The sequence below is a fragment of the Macrobrachium rosenbergii genome, chromosome 18 (genome assembly GCF_040412425.1).
Source record: "Macrobrachium rosenbergii isolate ZJJX-2024 chromosome 18, ASM4041242v1, whole genome shotgun sequence".
NCBI lineage: Eukaryota > Metazoa > Arthropoda > Malacostraca > Decapoda > Palaemonidae > Macrobrachium > Macrobrachium rosenbergii.
Window position 1 is genome coordinate 27,375,899 of NC_089758.1, and position 19,551 is coordinate 27,395,449.

Genomic DNA, 19,551 nt, shown 5'->3' on the forward strand with positions numbered 1-19,551 from the left:
GTCCTTATATACTTATGGGGGGTTGAAAAAGTCACTCAGTTTCTCTATTATCCACATCACTTTTCTTCAGCTTGTTTTTTATTATCTTTTATCATTCCATGTTGATGATGTACTATGATCTATTTAGGGCCTCAAATAAGTTCTTCCATTTTCAGAGCCAAAAATTCTTCTCTGTCAACTTCTCTCGCTTCCCAAATTATTTCCTTTTTTTCATTAATCAATCCCACACACACACACACACACACAAACCATTTTGATTTTAATTCATCAGTGGCAGAATTTATAAATGATGAAATTGTATCTGCAATAGTGAATAGCTTCCAGCACTGCACTTAAAGATGGAGGTCAACATACGTGGCTCTACAACAGTGAATGGCTTTCAGCACTGCACTTAAAAATAAGGGCTGCATACACTGCTCTTCAGTTGTGGTAAAATACAAGGCCGTTTTACAGTCTTCACAGCCCTGATTATGCCCTGGTCAAGAGCCTAGGCTAATTAGATTGTAGTATAACTATGAAAAAAATGATGGCGAACTCCACACACACACACCACCTCTCTCCCTTTTGATGGGGTAATCCACCTCTTCCAGAAGGGTGGAACCAATCTGCAGGTGAATCTAAAAAACCATAACTATACTGTACTGGAAACTCTCTATTCTTTTTCCTTATGCTTACTGTATTAATGATAATGTTGCTGATTCTGAAGAAGGTGCAGCACTTATGTGAGGAAGATAAATAAATGATGTATGCATAATTGAACATCTTAGCCTATGAGTCTCCTGACACTCATCATTTGCCACACTTCAATAATGATGCAGGTGTTTTATGCTATATAAGTAAACTGTACACCATTACTCTGTCCTAATGACTGTGCAATCTGAAATTTACCAAATTTCTGAAATGTCCATATTTTTGTCTTCTTCCCTCAAACCAGGGACTTACAAACTCTCTTGAATTGGCTACATTTTCTAGATTCACTGCTCTTGTGAAATGAGCTGTATTTAAATGATGAACATAAAAATACACCAATAACAGAAAACCAAGACATGTCACATTCCTGATACGGCAGCTCAGCACATATTTAATTTTAAACACAATTCTAGAAAATGCTTATAAAATGGAGACTACTGTGTTAAATGGAATCTGGAAGCCCAGATGTAATAAGAACTTTAAACAGCATAACTTTCTCCTCTTACATAAACCACTCCTTAAAAAAACAGCAGTGACCTAGGGCTGTTGACAAGAAAATAAGACAAGTAGCACTACCAACTGGTACTGATGTCTGTCTGTCCTTCCATGCTTTAAAGCCTTCTGCCTGCCTTACACATTTGTGTATGCATGTGCAATGTGCTAGCTACTTCCGTAAAAATCCTGTCTTGTCACACTCAAATACCTGTTCTGAAAGGTAGCTATCCTTTCACCTTTATGATCTTCAATTCTGCTTGAAATTTGTCAAACCGCTTCCTCTTCAGCAGTAGGTTTTCCACCATATCTGTTTTGAAACCTATGCAGCCATCCACTACTTTCTGTGAATGGTTTGACATTACTTGGTCAAGGACATGATTTCAAGTCCTCATACAAAACAAGTGCTTTTGAAAGCAACACATTGTTGTCCACCAAAATACCATTTCATATCTTCAAGCCACACTGCTTTCACTAAACACTTATCTCTCACTGCCTTAACAATGACTACTGAAGTGCAGACACAAAAACACATGAATTTCTTTTCTCTAAACTATTATTTGTATAGATACTGTGTTCTTGTTTAAATTCTTGCCAACTTCTGATGCAACATTTTTTTTTAGTATAATACAGTACAGAATATAAATTTTTCACTTAAAAGCAAGATCATTGTAGGGTCTATTGGGATTGCCAGACTTAGTAGCATCACTATAGTTATCTTCAAACAAACGTCCAACACTACAGTGAATACAAAGGTGGTACTGTAAGTGCTGGCAGATTAACAAACAGTGGATGCTATGAGAAAACCAAGATTCACTCAGGACAGGCAGATGCACAACAAGGAACACCAAGTGATTAGTCAAGTACTCAACTGGGCAACTGAGGGTGCAAAATATGTAACTAAAAACATTGCTAAAGTCTAGATTTTCTAAAGTTATTTTATTTTCATTTGTGCATAACCAAATTAGTTTATGGGGGACTAATGTACTGGATTTATGAGTAAATTACTTTGCCCTGACAAATAGGTATAAACAAATTTCTTGGCCACCTCAAAATTCCTTAAAAGGAACAATGTTATCAAGACTATTCATTCCAAGACATTAACCTAGCTTTGAATTGGATTACCACCTGATATCTCCACCTTCAAATGAGTGAGCAGGTGTCAAGAACCGATGAATTCTGCCAATTATCTTCAGTTTGAAAGTTTGGGTTGGCCGCATAATTAATCATTTGGCTGCATTCCACTTCTGCAACAAGCCTGTATTGTATCTACAATATTCACAAACCATATATAAAAAAATTTTCTAAAAAAAAAAAATGGGATTTCAATGTAATAATTCATTAAAGGTAAACTAACTCCCAACTATCTAGTACTAAGTATGGATTTAAAATTAAAGGTTACAAATGGTGATCTTAACAATCAAGTAATCAAAATGTTGCTAGACATTACACTGACGTTGAAAATTTTTGTATAAAATAAATCTTTCAGGCCAGTCCTGTAAAAGCCAAGTATTGGGGGTCTGATTTAACTACTTAATAATCAGACCCAAAAGAACTATCAAGAGCTCCCTTAATGAATTATTTCAGTGTAACAATGAAAACAGAACAACAGGAAGGCTGGCCCTAAAGATAATGTTAAATAAACACGATTTATTTTATGCAAGACTATTTTAACCAAGAAACTCTTCCATTTCTGAATAATACACTACTTATATCCAAAGATTAACTGGCAAATGCTTACCTTCATTAGGCATCAGTTGAGCTCTCCGAGTTCTCCGGCCAATTGGTTGATTGGGACTTTCCTTGGGTGGATCAGGTCTTTCTTCTTGAGCCAATTTACTACAGAATGTGATTTCCTTTATAGTCTTTGTTGGTGATGGACTTGATACCACAATAGCTGAAGTTTTTGAGCTGGAATCTTTGAGTGGAGATGATATTTCAGTGGTTGTGGTTTTGTACTGGGCAACTTCAGGCAATGGTGGATGGCTTGGTTCCTGCGGAAGCTTTTGCAAAGGAGAAACTTCCGATTCTTCAGAACTGTGGGGCAAAGAAGTGATTTTGCCCCGATGACTTATCTGAAAAAGGTATTTTTTAGTATATGGAGATGCAGGATCACTTCAGGGTAAGCAGAGGCTTAAATTTACCATGAGGTGTCCACTCTTGTCCCTTTCACTTTTATTCCAGTGCCCATGCAACATGATGTTTGGAAAAACGAAGAGCTCATGACATTGGGCCCCTTATAATCTTGCTGCCTGAGGCAAACTCAGAGACACTTCACACTTTGAGCAACCATATCTGTGCTCTCTGCAACAAACTAAACATCTCTTACATATAATTGCTGTGCACCATAGACCTTAAATGGAATGAAATGGAAAATAAAATTTAGGCCAAAGGCCAAGCGCTGGGACCTATGAGGTCATTCAGCGCTGAAAGGGAAATTGAGAGTAAAAGGTTTTAAAGGTATAACAGGAGGAAAATCTTGCAGTTATATTATGAAACAGTTGTTAGGGGAGGGCAGAAACTTGGATAGAAGAGAATATTAACGGAGGTACAGTACAAGGAATGAAAGGGGTTGCAGCTAGGGCAAAGGAACACTGCAGAGAAACTTAAGTAATGCCTACAGCGCAACACAAGGAGTACAGACGGCACTTCCCTCATGTGGGGCACAGGCCTTAAAGGTTAGAGAGGATGAAAATCCATCCTCTTCCCATGGTAACCTAACCATCAAATGCAATTGTTATGCAATGTGACACTCATACATTCCTCAGGTAAAGGCCCAAAATACTGCACCCAGCAACACTGCCCCCCAAAACAATACTACATTTCATGAACTAGATAGTGTAAGGGTCTTCCACTCTACATCTGAACACCACCAAAAATTTTACTTTAACAAAAGTACCAACTGACAGAAACAGTAAAGTTACCTACATGTTCTACGTAAGTAACATTATCTGCAACACCCGAAACAATCCAGAAAAGCACATACAGCTTTTGTATTAAATATGTTGCAAAATATCTTCTCTTACTAGTAAAGTGTTTGGTAACGGTATCACTAAAATCATACACGTTCACTCTCAGGAGAGCATGTTACAGCTGTCATGAAAAATGACACCTATTCCAGGGTGCGGCTGGATCTATAGTTAACAAAAATGCAGTACAGAGACTCAAGTAACCATTTGTCACAGAATTAACTACAGATACCTGTAACCTTTATGAAACCTATAAAACTGAAGAAGTGCTGTTCATCTTGTGTTGGTCTTTTTAAAAGGTGTAAAACAAGATGGTAGGAATCTGACTTCAACACTTTTAGATACCTGTACAGTATTTTATTCAAAGCAACTCATACTAGCACAAAAGCTCGATTAAATTAAAAAAAAGACAAAGGCACACTACTGCTTACCTTTGCTTGTGATATCCCACTCTGTGAGGCAATTTCTTGTTGAGTCTGTTGTCTCTCTTCTTGCTTAGTATCAACTACATGTTTTGCACACGACAAACGAGTCCTTCGTTTTACAGGACTCAGCTTTTGCTCTTGCTCTTTATTTTGGCTCCTAGAATCCTGCCTCTTTTCTGAAACTCCCAAATTCTTTGTTCCAGTAGACTTATTTTTTTCAATTCCTACTATGGCTTTCTCTTCATGCTCTGAGTGAATACCTGCCTTTACAGGACTAGTTAAGACATTACTAACTTTGTCACCACACCTAGTCCTAGACTGCAGCCTAGTAGAAGATTTTGTCATATTTACTGTGTTTCGATTTCTCTTCTCAGAGGAACTGCTAATTTCACCTGAACCCTCTTTTTCAGACTCGCCATCATCTTTTTGTGTAATGCTTTCTGGGCCATCCAACACCAATTTTTTACATCTTGAATACTTTTCATTACTATCACTGCTATTGCTTTCATCAGTCACTCCCTTCTTTAGTACGCGGTTCTCTCTCTTTTTCAACAGAGTAACTGATGAAGCACTATTTTTACTTGCCCTCCTGCTTCGTAGAATTCGAGGAGAATAATCACTTTTCACACTTGGACTATCTCCTTTATCACTACTGTCTGACATACTTTCAGTTAACAAGGTACATGGGTCTTTTTTGGAGGGGGAAACAATACTTGGTGTTCCCGTTTTCTTAACCCCGCTACGTGTCACTCTTGCCGATGAAGATCCTTCATCTCCATCAGTGTCTTCTCGTTTTCTTCTCTTACTCCCAAAAGTATATTTATCCTGTGTTTTAGAACTCTCCTCTTCTGTGGCTTCAGCACCACAACGAACATTCTTCATGGAAGAATGATTACAATTACTACTTTTTACAGACTTACTTTTACCACCCACAGAGAGTCTTCTGTCACTTCTCCTGGGCAGAATCTCAGAAGAATGTCCTAAATTTTGAATGTCTTCATCAGATGATTTTCCAGTATCTGAAGAATTTATCTGTACTTTATTTGGACTTGATTTCTTTCTAGAAAAGGATGTCTCATCCTGTTCCTCAGGAATAACTTTCTGGGGTGAGCGAATTCCTCCCCTCCGACTCCATGGTTTAATCCCAATTTTACTGTCTTCGGGCAATTTCTTCAGCAGCTCACAGAGTCCCTCTGAAGAAGAGGCGTTTTTCTTCATTTCGCTTCCACCAGCGTCTGAGGGCAAAACTAATTCACATTCTTCATCACTAACATCAGGACTAATTAGTACTTCCTTTGCCAAAACAGCTTCTGAAACACACTGTGCTTTCAGCTGTGGAATTTCTAATTTGTCAGAGTCTTTGTTAGTAAATGTGAAAGGCTCTGACTTTTTCCCCAAAGGGCTTTGTTTGTTGGACTTCCTTTGTGAATAATTCTGTTGCAGTTTTTTAGATACACAAGCTGGTTTGCCTGAAGCTTTGTACTTTTTAATGGCCTTTTTATTTACTATGGCCACATTGCATTCAAGACCATCCTCGCTATCACCCAATCCAGATGTTGAGAGTACTTCAATTTCATCTCCTTCCTCTTCATCTAATAACTCTCTAAAACTATAAGCCTCCTCTTCCTTATTTTCATCTAAGCAAACTTGCTCATCATCAAAATCCTCTATCCTTTCAGAAACTTTCTGTCCATCACTAGTAACACTGCAGTCTGATAAGCTTGACTTTGTATTTTTGTCAGTTGAATGAGAACAATGACCATTCTGTAGAGCACTATCTTGGGAAGTATTATTACTGCCTTTATTTTCATTATCCATGATTAAAGAGGCTGTTACCCTATCAGTTGTGTCAACTTCCTTTTGACACCCTTCTGAGAAAACTGGTATTAAAGATCGTTGCACCCTTGTAGCCATTCTTTTAGAAGGAGACGCAGCATCTACAAGTATTTTTTCCTTTAGAGACCCCTCTAGGAGTACAATGCCATCTTTATCTACAGAAGAGGAATACTTGGTTTTCCGTGTACGTCTCACTTTATCAAGAAATCCCCTCTCAACACAGTAACTGCCCATTTCAGACTCAGAAAAACACTGCCTCCTCATTCTTCTTGTTTTAACCTGCATGGGGCTGATTTCAAATTCCTTTGAAGAACTATAGCTCTTCTTGCTTCTCCTTCTCTCTATTTTCTTCAATGGCACACTTCTGGATAGAGAGAATCTTTTGACACTTTCTACATCCGATGCCAATACTCCATTATGATGACCTACATCGTCAGATTCACTTGGACTGCATTCTTTCCCTGCTTTAGTATAACTAGTTTCTGATATATCAACTTCAGCATCACCACCAGTCACTTTCTGACTTTCTTTAAGAGTTAAGCCTCTCTGACTTCTCCTCAAGGGTGAAAAATCAGAATCAGAAGCCTCATCAGTTTTGAGCAACAAAGGACCAGGCTTACGCTGGGAACGGGTCTTTCTACGACTGACAGGGGTTGGTTCTTCTGATGCATCACTGCTGGCTTCGTAAGCTTCATCACCATCATTGCACAGAACATTCTCATAACTTTCACTTAATTTGTCTTGATCACCCTTTGGTGTAAGGGAGTTTTCTGGTTTGTACCTTTCAGTTACAGAGTCTTTAACAGAAGCCACCACTTCAATTCCATTTGGTGAAAGAGGTGCTCTGTCATTCTGAATTTCAAGATCTGTTTCCTTTTCTTTATCTGTAACAATTGTAGAGTCATTCCTCAAGTACTTTCCTACAGTCCCTGACTTGCAAACTTCCCACTGGGTAACACCTTCTGAAAATGTGAAATTGCTCTTATTTTGGAGGTTTATTCCCGCATCACCATCAGGTGTTCTTTCAAAATCAATTTTCTTATTAGAAGAATCCTTATGAAAATCATCAGCAGTACTGTTTGTAGTATTTGCATGTGAATTTATGTAATCCATGGACTCAATAGTATCTAAATCTCTATCAGCTAGAGATTCACTCAAATTTGTTAGAGTAGTTTTCAGTTTACTGGGCGTTTCGCTCTTCTTACCTTGTGCATCACTGGCATCTTTCCCTCTCAATGCAAATAGGTTCTTTGGTGAATCTTGTAAATTGTTCTCTGCTTCAGTATGTCTTTCAAGTTCACTGTTCTTGGGCAAATCTTGTACATTTTTTCTCTCTGCATCAATATATAGATCTTTCCCTTCACCACTCTTTGGCGAATATTGTAAATTACTTCCTTCATCAATATCTATTTCTTCCATTTTACTGTTTTTTGGTGAATCTTGTAAATAACTACCTGCATCAATGTCTTTTTCTTCAAGTTCACTGCTCTTGGATAAATCTTGTAAATTGCTCTCTTCAACAATATCTATATCTTCCAATTTACTGTTCTTTGGTGAGTCTTGTAAATCAGTCTGTGCACCATTATCATCATCTGACTCTTTCAGTCCACTATTTTTACATGAATCATGTATAGTAATCTGTGCTTCAATATTTAGTTCTCTCAGTTCATTTGATTTTTCTATTAGTACATTTCCTAAAAATGCTTTCTCTCTTGTATCATCATTAGGTTTACCACTAATACAAACAGAATAATCAACATCAGTATCCCCTTTTGATGATGAACTATTTAAAATTTCATCATTGTGTACATCAACAGATGAATAACCACCATTTTCAAGACCATTCGTTATGCAAGGAACTTGTACTTGCTCCACAGTTTGCATGTCTTTACTGTTCACCCTTAATATTTCATTCTTGGATTCACTCTGGGAATTCCTGCAACTAGCAATTGTCTCTTGGTTGTCATTACAACCTGCATCAATACGAGGTTTTATTGGTTCCTTTTGAAGAGTTGCACTGTTTAGAGCAGCATATTTTCCAACATCTTCCTTATCCTGATCACTGATGCTTTGCACTTCCTGAATGGGCTTTGCTTCAATTACACAAGGTAATTCAGTACTATCTGATCCATTTGAAAGCTGTCTCGTAACACTGCTAGCTGTACTTCCATTATCACTCAAGTTCTCCCTCTCATGCATATCTTCCTTTACCCCTTCCTCAAGACTTGGGGGCTCTTGATTATCATTCTTTTCTGAGAGGACCACTACATCTGATGAAGAACTGGAAAACACATATTCTTTAAGGCCTTCAATGCTGCTTTTTCTTCCTGTGTCTCTCACAATTGTTTCCAATATTGCCTTCAAGCCCTCCTCATTGTCACTCTGAATGGGTTCATATTCTGTGATACTTAACTGGGAAGCTTCCTCTGTACAGTCACTTGTGAGTCTTGTCTCTCTTTCCATCAGAGCTCCAGACCCCTTGGGCATGTTTGCTTTCAACAACTTTTCATGGTAAACTCTTGTTTCTTCATCAGTGAACATTTTATTGACTTCATCACAAGGTACAATATCTCCAGGTGATCCACTAGCCTCATCTATTTCATCACTAGAATCTGACACAGGCTCAACATCTGTTTGATGATAGATGATATCTAGGTCTGAATCATTGTCATTTGATTTAGCAAAAGAAGTTTCTGCTTTAGGAGATGCTACTATTTGACAAGGAAGTTTCTCTATGCTATCTGTGTTTTTGCTAGGCTCATCAGATTTGCTTTGCACACTTTCTTTAGGTGATCCTTCGACTAATGCTAGTGCTGCATCTCTTGAAATATCCAAATTAAATTTAGTAACAGTAAAGTTCCAGCTGCTCGTGCGTAATCTTTCTTTCTGACAGCGAGAGTGAGGAGGACTTAAGCTCCATCCTCTATGCTCCTTTGGCACATCTTCATAACTTACGCTGGCCTTATCTTTTGTACTGCTCAAGACTTTATCTTGTTTCTTAAGTTTCCTTTGTTTCTCTTTGGAATGCTTTTGTTCTTTGGATTTGTTTTCAGTTTGCTTTCCTGTCATGCTTGTAACCTTTTCTCCTTTTCCTGTTAAAGTAGTTAAAATACTCTCTCTCAACTGAATTTCTTGATCTGTGTTGCTTAACATTAGGGAAATCATTTTCCTTAAAAATTTCTTCTTTTTATGAATGTCTTTCCCTTCAGCCAACTCTAGTAAAGAACCTTTATCAATTCTGGGTTTTTTGGCACATGGTGTACCACTTCCATCAAGTTGGGTACCTTTGTCATGTAAAAGAGATGATTCGCTTTCCAAACTTGATACCTTACACTCTATTTCATTGTCTCTTTCAACTGCAGATCTTCTCCTTTTCTTTTTCCGCTTATCTGGATGTCCAGAACTTTCTTCCAAGGCTTCATCAAGATTTTCAATTCCAAGGTCTAATTTCTTCCTTCTCTTTTGGTGACTTTGAGAAACTTCAGGTATTTTGTCCTTCCAGTTTAATACCTTATCTTCAATATTTTTTATATTATCATGAGGAGCTGCACTAATGTGACTGTTCTGTTTCAGGACAGAAATACCACTTTGCTTTCCAGTATTTTCACTTTTGTACATTTTTGGCTCCTTGTATGGTGCTTGCTTACTATCTGAATCATAACTTTGACTTTCATCAAGGCTCACTGACATTTTCTTTTTTCTTCTTTTTTTCCTAGTTTGAGATGCAATGTCCAAGGCAGTTGCATTTTGTTCTATAGGAGCCAGAGCTTCACATTTTTCTACAGTCTTCTTTTTCTTATTGGCAGGAGGAGCTCCTTTGCCATCACTTGCCACAGTTTCTGACTCCTGCAATTCACACACTTCATTATTTTTCTTCTTTAAAGCTTTGGATTTTTTTACTTTGAAAGGAGCTTCTATACTTGACTTTTCACTGGCAATCAATAAAATTTTTCCACTTTCCCCTGGTAAAGCATTTTTGCTGTTAGTTCTCTCACTAATTCCAACTTCTTTATTTACTATCTCTGGGCAAATGGTGTCTTTCTGTTCACCTTTCTTCTTTTTCCCTGTCTTCTTGGATATAACTGTATTTTCTAATTCAACTTTTCCATTTGTGCTTTTTCCCTCGCAGACCACTTCACTATCCTCATTTGCTTTTTCAGGATGTAAAGTGTTTTTCTGCTGAACTTTCTTCTTCTGTTTCAACTTATTTCCTTTATCAAACTCAGATTCTTGCTTTGGTGCAAAAGTGTTTAATGAAACTTTTTCTTCCAGTTCTAAAGCTTCGAGTCTTTCGCTACCTTTTGATACCAATATGTTAGGTGATTCACAAGTACTACTTGAGTGTTTTGTGTCATCAGACATCTTGCTTTTATTTGCTCCTTCTATATTCAAAGTGACCTCTTTTCCTTTCTTTTTCTTCTTCAATTTCACTTCTTTATCTATTGTTTTTGCAGACTTACTGGTACTTTTTTGTTTTTCAGTCAGAAATGTATGCAACCTGTCACTCCCATTTTTGGACTCTAAAGATTCTAATATATCAGGAGCTCCTTCTGATTCACATACATCATTCAGACTTTTCTCATCATCAATTACTTCTCCCTCTTTTGTCTTATTTTTCTTTTTCTTCTTTAATTTCACCTTCTCTCTAGCCATCTCATTACCCAACTGGCACACTGGCTCTGCACCCATAGAGTTTGCATCCATTTTGCTGTTCTCTTTTTGTTCCCTAAATTCCATTCCAATGTTATCTCCTGCCTCAGAATTATCATTGAGGTTTTCTTTATCATTTCCTTCTGGTATTTCTGTATTCAAAGACTTTTTGTGCTTGCTTTTCTTTTTCAGTTTAACTCTTCCTTCTTTCGACTCTTCACGAAATTCAATTTTATGCTCACCTTCACATGAGCTGAGTTGCATTTCTTTGTTCCCTTCTGTCTCAAAAGACTTGAGAATGACACCACCTTTCACCACACTGACATTTTTGACCTCTAATGTATTTCTCTGGTTGCTCTTGTCACCCATTTCACTTTCACCTACTCTCTCTGCATTTGCACACTGTTTGTGTTTTAGTTTCTTTTTCCTTTTCACTTTCCCTTCATCTACTTCCTCACAGGGATCATTCATCTGCTTCACTTCAAGAGATCCTAACACCTCACTGTTCCTTTTGAACTCTAAGGACTCCATTATGAGGCTGCTGTTATTCTCTAACTCTAAAGCACTATCCTGCTTTTTCCTGTCACTACTCATTTCACATTCTTCATTTTCTCCTTCTATATTCATGGACTCTTTGAGCTTGGGTTTCTTTTTCTTCTTTAATTTTGCTTTTGCTTCTTTGCCCAGTGTACCTACCCTGCTTACTTCTTCAGCTGAGTTTTCCAACAAATTACTACTTCCATGTGAGTGCATTTTTTCCTCTTCTAACCCCTTGCAGATCCCAGATTCTGATTCTGTATCCACAACTTTGCATTTCTTTTTCTTTGATGTTTCACAGACTACATCACTTGTTCCATCAAAAGTTTTTCGTTTTTCTTTTTGACTCTCTGATTTTCTGTTCCGAGTCTTATCCTTCTTATCTCGCACACTCTTCACTGACTCCTCCTCTTCTTTATTTAGATCCTTGTGATAACCTTCTTCAGTCCTAGAAGCTTTATCATCTACTAAGGATGAACGCATTTGTCCAACATTTCCTGAACGTTTTCCAACTTTCTGCTTAGTTTTCTTTTCTTGTGGACCGTGCCTTTTACTGTAGACTGTCTGTGGAAAACAGACATGAATTAGAAGTTTTCAGTCGAGACTTGAACATCCACAGACAATAATAAAGATTACAATAATCTTACAAAGATTTTCTCATAATGCATTTTTATAGATCAATTTAAAAATAAAAACATCAAGGAAATATATGCAACATGAGCACTTTTAATGCTGGCATGTTTTAAGATTAAAACATGCTATTTAAAGTATGGATGTCACTATAACGTTAGCTGTCACCATCCATATTCACAACATCGGTATTTGTAGGACCATACACCTTAACTACCTGTAACTGTGGTTAGCAGACCATTCATATAAAAGTAATTGATTTGTAGACCATCAAAATAGAGCAATTAGAATTTGGTACAATATGTGCCAAGCACATCAAGTAAAAACACTTAGAACCTTCTGTCAACAGTGTTCAGAAACATGAGTGAAGGACTGGAGACCTACCTTCCCCTACATGATCAGCAACAGAGTTGTTATTGTTTTAAAAGACCACCGAATCAACAACCTTAAATCTCATACAGTGAGAACAAAGGACTAATAAATATATATAAGATTTTAAAAATACATATAAGATTTTAAATCATAAATTGCAACTCCTTTTAAACTTGACATTTATTGTTGGTTGAAAACTGGACAATAACATCAAATGTTTAATTGCAAGTGTTGCTCTGCATTTGGAGATAGAGTCATGTACATTATTCATTAACTACCCATGAGTGAAACAAATGAGATCAATTACTTCAATGCAGCATTCTTTTTGGGAGTGTGAAGAACCACCACAATCCAAGAAGTACGTAGATTAATTTGTATAAATTTGAAGTAGATAAATAAGTGCTGAGAACCAAGTGAAAACTTGTATTAACATCAACCTTTTGAACATAAAGGCACTGTTTCTTGCATTGCAACCTTTGAAAGGGCTGGCAGAAAAAATAATGATCTGATTTTTAAATTACAACCACAACTTTGTCTCTACAATTAACCCCTTCACCACCGGGATGTACACATGTACGTCTTTTATGGTCCAGTAATAAAAGACTGCGACGTATGCTTGTACGTCTTTCATCCCTCCTCGAAAAGCAAAGCGGTTATCTTAAGCTTGGACAGATTTCAGGCATAGTATTGTGTATGAGAGAGGTGCTGAAGCTCCACCCACTATTCACTCTTGCAGGATGGAAATTAGTTTGTCTTTTCTTGAATAACCTGCCTTCAAATACATGACATCAGCTATTGCAACAAATATTCCATGGAAGGAGCATAAAAAACACCTTCTGCTGCTCTCTAGCAGCATAAATGTATAAAAATTAAAAGCAGGTACAAAATTAGTACACCATAATTCATATGAAGAGAATGTACTCCTTTGTACTGATACTGGTTTCATAGATCAAGCATATTAATTATATGCAATGAAAAATCTTGAATGGCCCCTTACTACAGCAAGAAGCAACTCGACAATAAGTGAGCATCCTATGGTTCAGCTGGATACCCACCTACATAAGTATCTAGAAAAGAGCTAAGCAATAACATATCTTTGCTTGTCTTGGAGGTATTGCATGCAATTAAACAGATTACCAAAAGATTGGTTCCATCTTTCTAAGGACTGTGAAGCACTTTGCTGAAGCCATACCCTGTATACTGCAGTTACTGAACTGAATATTACATCTGATATTACATCTGACTTCAGAACTAGACAAGGCGCCAGACTGAGTTAAAATAGCACCCATATTTGGGCCAAAGTGACCAACTGAACAGACATATCCACACAGAGTGAGAGAGGGCCACAGTTATGTAGAAAAGTGAAAGTATTGTTACAGAGAAAACAAACCTCAAATTCAACATTTTTGGAAGTGAGGGCCTTTGATTGTCTCTTCGCTACTCTTACCATGAACTATTACACATGAAAGGAAATAACTCTAGGATATTCATTTGATGTCTTCTAGTCATTGGTATTACAGCTGATACCTCACTACTGGCAACCTCAGTCTTACAAAGGTTTATCGACACAAACATATAAATTTTTACCATATTGCAGTCCTTCGGCTGAGGAGGCCATTCACTGCCATTATATATATAATGAATGCTTGGTTTTCATGCACCATACAAGGTGCCCAATTCCTACTGCAAGCTTACCTGTAAAGCAGTTGATATCACCATGGCCTTTAAAACTGATTTGGTGGTAAAGGTTTCGAGCTGTAGCCATGAAATATTTGCCTGAGATGACCACTCTTCAAATGATGGGGGCATTTTCAGCAAACTAAAAATATATGTTCGTACACTGGAAACCTGCAAAAGAAATTTATCATTTAAACCAAAAACAATCTCCTGTGACTTAGTTACGAAAAAATTCTAATATTTCTTTTGTTCTCCACAAACTTAACTCCTGTCAGGTTATAGAAGGTCTATAACTTTACAATGAACAATTCAGTGGTATATATTGCTCACTAACAGATACAGCTCTATGCTAGTCCACATAAAGACTCAAGTGGTCTTGTTAAATCCCTAGTGTTCTGTTCACAATTTGTTGTCCAGTTTACTTTATAACCAGCAAACTGAATTTCATCAAAATGCTATCCTGAAGGTAAATCAAGAGGATAAAAAAAAAAACACACACACACACATATACACAAAACAAAACTGGACCTGGGTCAAATTTTGTATTTAGTTCTAATAAAGAAAATGTAATAGTCCCTTACCTTTACTCCTGATTCTATTACTTGAATGGAAACAGAACATAAACCATATTTATCATATAAAGCATTAGGTGAAGACCTAAGTCTGAGGTAGAGTTTGAATACTGAATGCATAATTCATTTGTACTAACCTCCTCTCTGGGTGACATAAAGAGCCAGAACTTGCCAAGAACAAGGTATTTCAGGTATAATTCCGGAGATATTGAATGAAGTTCAGATTTGTTCCTTTTCACAGAAGTAAAGAAGAGCCTGAAATGAAGAGTACTTCAGTTAAAATCACAGGGTAAAATAAAATGCATTTTACATATCAAAATGACATACTTAACCCACTACCTTCTCCTAAGCCCAGGTCTGCACACATGCAGAATTTTCTTCCCTGCTGGCTGGTTGCTTAGATTTTTTGCTTGCTTTAATGCAATTTTGCTGTTTTATTGCTCTTTATTTGTTATCCACTTGAAGACTTTAACTATATCAAACTGCCATGGATATTTAAAAGCATATGCATCTTCAAATTTTTTCACTATAAAAATTCCTCAACCAATGATTAATCCTCATAACCCTACTGGCTGAATCCAGGTCACATAAGCATTCCACAACATTTAAAGAAGTCTTTTGATGTGCTACCTAATTCTCTTTCAATAAACTTTATCTAATTATTCAATATATTTTTAAATACCAAAATTATAAGTCTAAAACAGCAGTGTAAAACACAAGGTTTCCTAACCTTGGTGCACAAAAAACACAATACGATGAAATCAAAACAGCTTAGGCTGCAGATCGCAATGTACTGCTAATCAGCCTACATTCTTCTGACAGCAGAATGGTATTAACATGTCACTTGCAAATACATTTACCAAACAGTAACAGGCTCACTTGCTAACCTTATAATGGGAACGAATATTTCTGGGTCTCTCAATTTTGTGAAGATAAGAGTTCTACAGTGGAGGAGAGTATCAGCAATCAGTCCTGAAGACTCCCCTGGAAGTGGAAGATGAACTGAATAATTCTAATATTTATTATAACCAAGCTTATCTCTATTATGGGAATATCAATGAAATATTCTTAAGGAAAATTTTTTGGTCCAAAGTCATTCCAGGAAACCAGAACCAGTTTAAAAATTACCCAATTGAATAAATTATAAAAGGATGAAAATGAATTTCCACTCCATACAGAAAACATAACAACAACTAAAGCCACAAAAAAATTTAAGATGGTTACCCATATTCTCTGTAAAATGCTACTGAAATGTGACCTAACTAAAGTATAATAATAATAATAATAATAATAATAATAATAATAATAATAATAATAATAACAATAACAATAATGGATTTTAAAGCCACATACAGGGAATATACAAAGTAAAGACAATAACATACACAATCTAGATACATGAGATATGATAAAAAATGATAAATTGGTAATATCCACACAGTTGATGAAGAAGTATAAAAAATAGTATTCTTAATAATGGTAATGACAATAATAATACTGAGAATAGTAGTTAAAAAAATATAAATGATAACAATTAAAAAACAGATTACATACAATTAATTTCCAGCTAGGGACCTTAGGTGGTTACAGAAGTCGGGTCCAGAAGGCTAAATACATTGAAAATAGCAAAACTCTACAATGACATTAATCACAGTAATAATAAAAAAAAGAAAATACCAATAATAATACACGTAGAAATATAATAATAATAATAATAATAATAATAGTGACAGATCCTGCAGATGACACTTCATAACTGCAAAAATAGAGAATAAATCATTTAAGGAACAGATGCTCATTGTCCCATCTTTCCCACAATTTAGATCATCTTGCCTCACAGCTTAGGATGCTGTGTATGAGCGAATTACTGTTGTTTCCTAGTCGGGTGATCAGGCTGGACATTGTTCGCCTTACTATGATTTTTAAATTATCAAGGCAGTTTTCTATGAACACCTGCTTGGCGGAGTGACAGCAAGGAGTGTTTGTGAGGCACCTCAGAATGTCATTATGAACAACAGTGATACGTCTCATGGTCTCTTCGGTATAGTTCGTCGAAAGGGAACACCCATATATACTGTAGCAGTATGAGTGGAAGAGCAGCAGTTTTGTGTCTCGGTGACAAAAGGCAAACCTCCTTGCAATCATGTTGCCAGTTGCACATAGTTTTACAATGCCTCTGTTCTGTCTGCCGTATCTTTTAGGTCGTCCGTGATAATGTGGCCCAAATATGGGACCTCATGCATGAATTCCAGATGATCTCCCAGGAAAATTTGTGATTCTGAAATATGCTTAAGCAATCTCAGGAGCAGCAACATACACTGGGTTTCGGTTTTGTTGTATAGGATATCAAATTCCTCTGCACATTGGTGGCAAGTGTCAATGAGCAGCTGGAGACCTTGCACTGATGGGAAAATCAGAACCATATCATTGGCCTAGGGGAAATCAGAACCATTTCGTCAGCATAACAGGGTTGTTCCGTTGATAGTGCACCTGATTGGGAGTGAGTTCAGTTTGACATTCAGGGCATCTGTGTACGTATTAAACAGGTATGGAGAGAGAACGCCCACTTGCTGGAAAACATTGCTCGTGAATGTGTGTATATAGATCTTTAACCAAATCATTCCACCCATGTATATTATGAGAGTTGCCTTGATGAGATCTAAAGGTATCCCTGCCAGAAGAGGCAAGCACAGCAGAAATTATATTCGAATAGAATTCTTTCAGATCTCTCCTGTGGTAGTCATTTCTACATTTTGGGTTAGTGTGCATACTTTAAGAGAAATTAAGTTATACTATTTTATAATGTGTTATTCTAGGGGTATGACAAAAAAAAAAAAAAAAATTAGCAAGATGCTGCAAAACTGATATCTCAAGAGAATGGTTTTTAGCTGCCATCACCATAAAATTTTTTTATCCATACTATATAACAGTATGCTTATCACCAAAAGACATCATACTTTTATCTGCTGTAAAGCCTTCTATACTTTGGAAGCTCCATTCTCACAAATGGTAAACATACAAAAATATGTTAATTCATTAACTAACAGACATCCTCTCTATACATCACCAGCTGAAAATTATATATATATATTCTACCCGTGTGTAAATTCATGTGCACTTTATGCATCTATGATTGTGAAGAAGCAATATTTTATGTCTTTTGCTTAATTAGGAGGAATTAAATATTGAACTTCTGCTTCATTTATGATGATACATAACTGAATAAGTTAACCCACTTTACATAACTAAGTAATTTTAGCAATACAAATACAGTATTACTATCTGCAATCAGTATTCTTATGGTAAGTAACAACTCAACATATAGCAGACTTTGGTACTTGTCGGCTAGTACCAGCTACATTATAAGCATAAAATGGCATTTTTTATAATAAAGTTTTATATATACTTACCAAGTAATTATTTAGCTATGGATTTCACAAGTGCAGCAAACCCTAAATTCAAAATACTGTATCACGCCAGAGCTCCCACTGCATCGTAGGTGACATGCCCCACTCCACCACACGGGTTGGTTGGTAACGACACCTATCAGAGGTGTCACTGTGATTTGCCGATATGTCCAAAAGAGGGGAGGAGGGAGGGCTCTGATTCAGTAATTACTTGGTAAGTATATTGAAAACTTTATCTTATTACAAAAATGTCATTTTTATATAAGTAACTTACCAAGTCATTACTCAGCTGAATCCCACATTTAAAAAGGAGGTGGGATGCATGGACATATTCTATTCCAAAACATTAAGCGTGATAATGACTTCAAAATAGAAAGGACGGCCAGCACTGAGAACAATGCTTGTCATTACCATACTTCGTCAGAGAGCTACTGCAGTTGAATACTGCCCCTGGTTGGTGCTCAGCTTAACCTGTAGTAGTGCGGCGGTTGAGCCGAGGGTCACCTCTACATCAGTGAACTCTTGCAGCGGAGGATATGCCTGATCGCTGGCAAGATGTATAACAAATGAATGCCCTTGCCCTGGGAGCAGTACCAATAATTCTAACAAGCAGATAACACTTGTCACCTAGACTGATCACAAAACCTCTACCCATCCATAAGACTGGTGGGCACTCTAGGTACCATGTACTCCCAGGCTCCCCAAGACTCGACACCCTACATCAGGGCAAAGAGATAAAAGAGAGAAAGAATCTCCCCTATGCTTCGTTTCCCAATATCATGCCAGCCACTGATAATGGCCCTAGGGTACTGCAATTTTCAAACACTGTTTCAACTTCGTTTAAGTAGCAAGGTGCGAATATCCACTTATACCTCCAAGAGGTAGGTCAAGCAACGGTCAAAAGGGATAAAAAAATGCTTGACGGCAAGAGGGAGGGTGAGACTGCTCGGAATTCATGCACTTTCACTTTGAACTTCAGGCAAAGTGTCTATCTGGATCCAAGAATGCACCTCAGAGGACAGGTCTCAGAAGAATGATAGGACATTCTTTGGAAGAGTACAAGAAGAATTCTCGACAGAACTCCCAAGGTAGTTAGAAAGTCCTCTGAATTTTCACGGTACCTTGCAGAAAATACCTTCACGGTACCTTGCAGAAAATACCTTAAGTCTCTGACTGGGCAAAGAGCCCTTTGCTCATCCTCCAGGCCCTGGATTCCATTAAACTTTTAAAAATGGAAGGAGCCGGGCCAGGTCTTGGGTGGATCCTCATTCTTGGCTAGGAGAGACCCAAAGTG

The 19,551-nt window shown here is 37.1% G+C and overlaps 1 protein-coding gene across 3 annotated transcripts in view; it reads right to left on the minus strand.

Annotated features, from left to right (window-relative positions):
• Nucleotides 1-19,551, minus strand: part of LOC136848226 (titin homolog) — an 89,229-nt gene that overhangs the window by 5,134 nt on the left and 64,544 nt on the right. For 2 of the 3 annotated variants that reach the window (XM_067120574.1, XM_067120573.1), the window contains exons 7-12: nucleotides 15,738-15,834; nucleotides 14,988-15,105; nucleotides 14,297-14,449; nucleotides 4,583-12,163; nucleotides 2,924-3,257; nucleotides 2,311-2,429 (exon numbers count right to left, since the gene is read on the minus strand). In XM_067120574.1, the coding sequence (XP_066976675.1) occupies nucleotides 2,326-2,429; nucleotides 2,924-3,257; nucleotides 4,583-12,163; nucleotides 14,297-14,449; nucleotides 14,988-15,105; nucleotides 15,738-15,834 (8,387 nt within the window). In that variant the 3' untranslated portion in view covers nucleotides 2,311-2,325. The remainder of the gene's footprint in view (nucleotides 1-2,310; nucleotides 2,430-2,923; nucleotides 3,258-4,582; nucleotides 12,164-14,296; nucleotides 14,450-14,987; nucleotides 15,106-15,737; nucleotides 15,835-19,551) is intronic. The other variant, XM_067120575.1, reaches the window with a different exon arrangement.